The sequence below is a fragment of the Chiloscyllium plagiosum genome, chromosome 38 (genome assembly GCF_004010195.1).
Source record: "Chiloscyllium plagiosum isolate BGI_BamShark_2017 chromosome 38, ASM401019v2, whole genome shotgun sequence".
NCBI lineage: Eukaryota > Metazoa > Chordata > Chondrichthyes > Orectolobiformes > Hemiscylliidae > Chiloscyllium > Chiloscyllium plagiosum.
Window position 1 is genome coordinate 27425743 of NC_057747.1, and position 7848 is coordinate 27433590.

General features: G+C 42.4%; 1 protein-coding gene across 3 annotated transcripts in view; it reads left to right on the forward strand.

The window, feature by feature from the left end:
* LOC122541940 (protein FAM241B-like) overlaps positions 1-7629 on the forward strand; it is a 15480-nt gene extending 7851 nt beyond the window's left edge. The window contains exons 2-3 of one of the 3 annotated variants that reach the window (XM_043679222.1): positions 1919-2126; positions 6338-7629. In XM_043679222.1, the coding sequence (XP_043535157.1) occupies positions 1919-2126; positions 6338-6447 (318 nt within the window). In that variant the 3' untranslated portion in view covers positions 6448-7629. Of the gene's footprint in view, positions 1-1918; positions 4575-6337 lie in introns of those variants that run through there. The other 2 variants (XM_043679223.1, XM_043679224.1) reach the window with 2 other exon arrangements.
* The last annotated feature ends 219 nt before the right edge of the window (positions 7630-7848 follow it).

Here is a 7848-nt window from a genome sequence, read left to right on the forward strand (position 1 = left end):
ATTCCCGACACACACGTACACATACCACACACACGTCCATACCCCCACATTCACAAACCCTCCCATCCCACCCACACAACCCACCACTCCATACACACACACAAACCCCCACTCCATTACGCGCACACCACATAGGCACACTCTCCCAACCAACGACTACACATACAGACCTCACCCCCAGGAGAGGGCGTGGTCGTGAGCAGGTGTTGGGGCTGAGGTGGTAAAGTGGAGTGGTTTCCTGGGAAGTTTTTGCAAAGTCCTGGGGAGTTGAGAATTTTGACACTTGTCTGACAATCTGCTGCCTGTCCACATTCCACAGCTCAGAGCTCATGTTGGAAGAAGTCCCATTGGTTGCCCTTGACTTTAGACACATTGTCCTTTGTGAGCCTGCTGGGATCTTGCTGTGCTCCCTCCCCAAGCCCAGGGCCAGGACAGTGGTTGCTCTTTTGGAAGTTTCCCACCTCAGGAACAGTCCATCTCCCTTTGGGTCAGGCTAGGCTGGACCTGTCAGTCAGCTCCCTCTCCGTGGAGGGGCTGGCTCTTTGGTGAATTAGTCAAATCAGTTCCTTCTTCTACTTGACCCCTCCCTGTTGTCCTTCAATGCAGTTTATTTGTTACAAATCAAAATGTTTTCAATGCAGCACATTCCACATCCCAGCCATCAGTATCTATGAGCTTCTATTGATGATTGTTAAATGTCTTCAGTTATTTAAAGTCAAAGGTGAATAGGTTTTGGGCATTAATCAGTTATTTACACTCACCTGTGTATTATCTTATGTTAATTTAGTTTGATTTGATCAAATTTAGTTTATTAAAATGAGTACTGGGGTGTGTATATAAGAAATAAGCACTGGGACACAGATTATTTTACATAAAAACATTAGAAACAGGAGCAGGAGTAGGCATTCAGCCCATCAGACCTACCCACAGTTTAGTAAGATCATGGTTAAACAGCCCCAATCCTCACTTCTCTATATAACAAAACTCCTACAGTGTGGAAATAGGCTATTCAGCCCATCGAGTCCACACTGGCCCTCCAAAGAGTATCCCACCCAGACCCACCCCATCTCTCTAACCCTGCATTTCCCATGGCTAATCCACTTAGCCCGCACATCCCTAGACACTATGCACAATTTAGCCTGGCAAATCCACCTAACCTGCACATCCTTGGACTCTAGAAGGAAAGTGGAGCACCTGGAGGAACCCCACGTAGACTCAGGAAGAATGTGCAAATGTCAAACAGACAGCGCCCTGAGGGTAGAACTGAACCCAGGTCCGTGGTGCTGTGAGGCAGCAGGGCTAACCACTGAGCCACTGGCCAGCCCTTTTGAATACTCTCTTTAATCTAGCCTACAGTATTCAATATTTAATTTAATATTTAAAAATACATTAACACAAGGAGTAGGAGTAGATCATGTCTGATTTGGTTGTGGTCTCAGCACCATTTTCCTTTCAGCCCCCACCTTGTCTCTCTCCATGATCAAAAATCTGTCTAACACAGTCTTCAACATCTCCTATGAGCCATCCTCCAGGGCCCTTGGGAAGAGAATTTCACACGGTCAGCATCCTCCAGGGGAAGGAAGTCTTGCTCATCTCTGTCTTAAACGGGACCTGTAATTTCTAATCTGTGCGCCGAGTTTAAAAATCTACTGCTATTCCACAAAACTGTAAGAAGTGTCAAAAACGTCCAGCTGTTCTTTAGAGAAGGATATCTACTGTCCTTACCCAATCTGGGCCTGCATGTGACTCCAGACCTACTCCAACATTATCACACACAGTCATAGTTTCACACGGTCACTGAGGGCAGCTAGACTTCAGTTATAAATCCTGACAACTAATTTATTTTATAAAAGCATTAAATGGCACTGGAAAAATGATTTTTTTTAAAAACTCTTGTTAACCTATTTCTTCATTCCAGGGTTTTATCCATAACTCTGAGAATGCAAACCACTTTTATCAGGGACAAGCCAATCAAGGTCACTCGCTGTTTGCCAATCTGAACCAACGATTGATTAACATGGGATTTCCACGTTGGAATCTGGGGAATCAAGTCATTGAGCCACTCATCTCTGTCCTCTTGATCCTGTTGCTAATGATGTTCGGAATGCGTGGTCTTCTCCTGATTGGTGGGCTTTACCTCTTTTCTCGATTTACTCAACGGTAACTCAGTTAGTTGCGGAGAGTGGTTTTATCTGACTCTGTACAAGTCTACGTGAATTTTTTTTCTTTTCCTCCTACTTATAAAACTGGTGATCTGAGAATATTTACCATTGACTATATATAAAAAAAGAAGAGGATTGTTTAAACGTCACTTTCTGCCAATTTTTCATAAAACAACTCTTTCATAAATGTGAACTTTAGGAAAAACATTATTCCTTGTTACTATTGCTTTAATTGCAATATTATCGTTGAATCTGTCATTTGCTGAGTTCACCAGTCAGAAAAATAGAAGCTGGTGTAGTGGTGGTTGTGGTGTTATTAAGTTCATTCATGTCCTGCAGGGAAGTAAATCTGACATCTTTACCATCAACTGCAAATTCCCCTCTCCAAGCCCCACACCACCTCGATGTGAAACTATATCACCAGTCCATGAAGCTGAATTAAATTCCTCCCTAACATCAGTGTGGCTGCAATGGTTCAAGAAGGTACTTCACCACCACCTTCTCAAGGGGCAATTAGGGATGGGTAAAATGTCCAGGCGAGCCAGCAACATTCCTGAAAAAATAAGTTTTTTAAAAAAAAATTCCAGTCTGACCTACAAATTACTCCAGTCCCATACCAACATGTTGAATTCTGACTAATTTATTGGAAAGATTCTCACACATTGTTTCCCACCCAGCGCATCACCGCATCATTTCATTGTTCCGAAGCTTAGAATTCCCAACAGGTGTCACAGCTGGATGTTCAAAATCCGACTGAGGGAAACCCTGGATAAAATCCATTGAAATGCGGCAGGGTGATTGGTGGTAACAAAGTTAGTGTATCAAAAGTGAATCTTTGGACTTGCATCAAACGTCCTCATGGAACAAGAGTCACTTTTCTGGCAATGAAAAGTTGATGAATTTCCCAAGAATTAACTAGATAAAAATTCACCCATTTTCACCTGTGGTCAGTTTTAATTGAAACTCCCTCTATTCTCTCATCCCCTAACTCTTGCCCCGTTTTCTTTCATTTCAGATATGTCACCCCAGTCTCCCTCAACAATAATCTAATTTTCTTACAATGTTTCTAGGTACAATTTCCAAAGCCCCTCCCTCACCTATGCTGTTGCTGATCACCCAGTCACATTCTGAACCTGGAGTCTGATGGCTGACCCCAGGAAATCCTCTAACCCCTGCTTATGCCCTCACTACGATCTCATCCTACCCTGTTCCTGCAGTGCAGAGGAGAATTACCCACATTACTTCCAGCTCTGATATATTGCAAGGAAGTCCCAACTACATCTGACACTTTGTTCGCAATGTGAGGTGGAGTGACAGCCCCAGCTGCAAAACCCAAGTGCAAGCTCTCTGAATGATGCCCTGATGGAGTAGCCAGGGTTGGAGAGTGACTGTACCTCTCCCAATCACTGTGATTGGGCAAGTTTGCAACTGGACCACCCAACCTCATCATCCAAGGTGCAAACTCTGGCACAGCATCTTCACAGTACTATGCATTTGGACATCATTGAGCTGCACAGTTTCCCTCTGGAGGTAAGGATCTGTCTGGCTTTCTGCTGGGCTGCAACGGTCCAGAGGTTTCCTTCACATTCCCAATGTGTCCCCTGTGCTTTTGGCTGCATGGTACCAGTTTCAGTCAAGCCAGTGAAGAAACCAAATGAAGGTTGACTAATCCTCGCTTAGTTCAATTGTATGTTCACTAATTTGGACCTTGCCTCAAGGTGCCTCTGCTTCACCAAGCAACTCCCCCTTTCACTCACCTTTGATCAAACGTCACACGACACGAGGTTATAGTCCAACAGGTTCATTTAACATCACAAGCTTTCAAAGCGCCGCTCCTTCATCACCTGACAAAGGAGCAGCGCTCTGAAAGCTTGTGACTTTAAATAAATCTTTTTGACTACAACCTGGTATCATGATGTTTGACCTTGTCCATGAACTCCCACATCAAGCCAACACTGAAGAACTAGAATGGTACAAAGATGACATGATTCTTCGACCAAATATGAATGGGAAATCTTTATGTACAACAGTTTATATTAAAAAAGACAAACAGCTTCAGTATTGCTAAAATAAGATGTAATTTTTTGAAAATTTTCATCTGGCCCACATCAGAACATTTTGCAAGAATAAACATTCAAGGGAAAAATCAACATTTTATAATGAGTAAGAGGAAAGGGCTCATTTGTTGGTACATGATAGATGCATTGCCATGAAAAACACACCCATCAATATTGACCGGCAGATAGTAGTCAGGCTTTATTAAATTTGAGTTTGAATTTTTATTATTGTGAAATGCCCTGATTGCAAGAGGAAAAGTTTTGACAAAATGTGTCTTTTTTTCAGTAGTAGCAAGTTTCTGTCTGACCATGTGACTCAGAAGACAAATAAAAAAATCCTATTATATCTTAAAAACTCTTAATAATGGACAGTATGATTGTATGATGAAGGCCTTATGCCCAAAACATCGATTCTTCTGCTCCTCGGATGCTGCCTGACATGCTGTGCTTTTCCAGCACCACGCTCTCGACTCCGATCTCCAGCATCTGCAGTGCTCTCTTTCCCTCAGTATGATTGTATAACTGATTACGTCTGATTGTATGATGAAGGCCTTATGCCCAAAACATCGATTCTCCTGCTCCTCGGATGCTGCCTGACATGCTGTGCTTTTCCAGCACCACGCTCTCGACTCAGATCTCCAGCATCTGTAGTGCTCTCTTTCCCTCAGTATGATTGTATAACTGATTACGTCTGATTTGTATGAAATTTTTTAAAGCTTATACTTTGGAACGTGTTACTGAAGGATTTGGATATCTTTGTTGCCTTTTCTCAATGAGTACAGTGATTTTTGGCTTTTCTTTTCAAATGAACTTCACGGGGGTTTTTGAAAAGTAGAATTTTTCAAGAATGGAAATGAACTGGAGAAAGAATTAATTATTGAATAAACGTCTGTCCAGTTTTTCAGTCTTTATTGTCAGTGTTTCATACCATGGTGTGTTGGGCCGCCTTGAAGTACTTAAGGATAAGAATAGTTCCAGGCTTTGGGACATGAGAAGAATATTTGCATACTACTAAGATAGAATTTCTAGGCTTTACAATACAGGAAGAAGGGTAATCAGCCCATCACTCCTGTGCTGGTTGCAAGAGCAACCATCCAGCTCCCCTTTTCCAATAGCCTTTTCAGATCATCTTATTGTTTACCGATTTAACATCCCTGCAGTTCGTGAAAAAAATGCAGCATGGAAAGAGACCCTTCGGTCCAACTCGTCCGTGCCAACCAGATATCCTAACCTAATCTAGTCCCATTTGCCAGCACTTGGCCCATATCCCTCTAAACCCTTCCCATTCATGTACCTAGCCAGTTGCCTTTTAAATGTTGTAATTGTACCAGTCTCCACCACTTCCTCTGACAGCTCATTCCATACACACACCACCTTCTTGCCCCCTTAGGTCCCTTTTAAATTTTCACCCTCTCACCTTAAACCTATGCCTCTAGTTTTGGACTCACCTACCCTGGGGAAAGTAATTTGGACTTCTTCATCTTCTTTGGGCTTCTCCCATTTGACCCCCATGTTGATTGACACCAAAATAGATTGGAATCAATGTACTTATTGCACTTTCCCTCTGCCAACATGGTGGCTCACAGTGCCAGGGACCCAGGTTCAATTCCAGCCTTGGGTGACTGTGTGGAATTTGCATGTTCTTCCCATGTCTGCATGAGTTCCCTTCAGGTGCTCTGGTTTCCTCCTACAGATCAAAGATGTGGAGGTTTGTTGAATACCCCTGGGGGATCGGGTAGGGTATGGGCGGGATGCTCCTTGGAGGGTCAGTGTGGACTCAGTTGGCTGAATGGCCTCCTTCCACACTGTAGGGATTCTTCAGCCCTTAGCTGTGTTTGCTATAAGCAAAATCCTCTGAGTCGCATTCATTTAGAATGCCAACTTCCTGCTGGTTTTTTTGGTAAGCACTCTGGGTTTGGCTGTGGTGATTTTTACAGTTGCTTGCCAGTAGTGCACATAACACAGCAATAAAGACATGATTAAAGAAAAGGTTTTACTGTTTAAGCTGTTATTAGGATTGTGTGCTTCTCCACTCAATAAGGTTTTGCCAGTGTTGGCAGAATCAAGTCTATTGTGGAGAGGAAGACTCACTAAAGTATAATTTGCTCCCAAAACCAGCAGACCTGCAGTGCACTCAGCTACTGCCTGGGACTCGAAGCATACAAAGGATAAACAACAGTGAAGACAAAAGCTACCAGACCTGCACTCTGCATGTGAAGCAGCAGTGAAAATTTCCAATGACCATACTTTCAATCAACAGATTAGAGTTTGTTCAGGTCTATAAACTACAATCGCAAACAAAGACCAGGACAATGACGCTCTGTGAAATGTTGATGTTTCAAATTTAAGTTCAGCTTACTGTTTTGTTATTTTCATGAATACTCTCTTGTGCCTCTCCCCCACCAACACCCACAAAACCTTCTTTGGAATTTTAATTTAATTTAAAGTAGGGCTCCAATTGTCAGTTCCTGAGTGAACTACTCCTAGATTACCATGAACACGACTGCTCCCAAACTCATCCACCCTCTCCTCCCCCATCTAACCCTCAGCACTCTGCTCTTTTTACATTTGCTTCACTGTTAATTCAATTTGAGAAAGTGAGTGAGATCATTTCAGAATCCTAAAGTGACCCCAGCATTTGCTAAGCTCAGTGTTTCACTCTGGAATTAATTCAGTTATTTCCCAATTTTTAGAGCAGCAAAACTTTCAAACAAGTGAGAAAATCAATAATAAATCAATCCCTGGAGTCTCCTGTCTTTATAACCTGTCAAAACATTGTTCACTGATCAAAAGGTAGACCACTATGGAATTTCTTTTGAATGTAAGTTAGACTTTAGAAATATATGACGACAAGAATTTCCCCACAGTGATAGGAGTCTGTATATCTCGGGCATTGTAATATTTGTAAATTGACCAGTGTCAGCAGAGTGGAGAAATTTGTGAGGAAGCAGAATGGGTTGTACATAGAGGAGAACAACTTGTGCCTTAATCATACACATGAATCAGTTTGATTGCTCAAGTGCATTATATGCTCAAGACATACCACATCATATTTCACCTTAGTGTCCAATAAGGTGATGTGAGTATTTAACCTGTATCATATGATTGAGTCATACAGCACTTCAGCCTAGCAAGTCTGCACTGACCTACCTACACTAATCCCACTTTGCAGCGCTTGGCCCACACCCATGAATGTTATGATATTTCAAGTGCTCATCCAAATACCCAAGCTTACCCTGCCTCTCTGCATCATTGAGATGCTCCATTCCAGATGCTATCCTGGTGAATCTCCTCTACACACCCTCACATCCTTCCTAAAGTGTGGTGCACACAGTACTAAGCTGTGGCCCAAACAAAGTTTTGTAGTCGTCTAACATGACCTCCTTATAATCTGTGCAACAACTAATAAAGACCAGTGTCTGTATACCTTTTTAACCATCCTATTAATATTGATCATTAGATGTGCCTTTGCAAACAGTTTAATGGGATTGTAATTGTGCCATATTCCTTCAGTTAACTGTGAGGTCTAGCCCTGCTTGTAATTGACTTGTAATTACTTTGCTCTAAGGGTATGACTCGGGTTTCAAAGAGGTTGCTGTAAGTCTCCCATCAATTGACAGGGCCCTCGT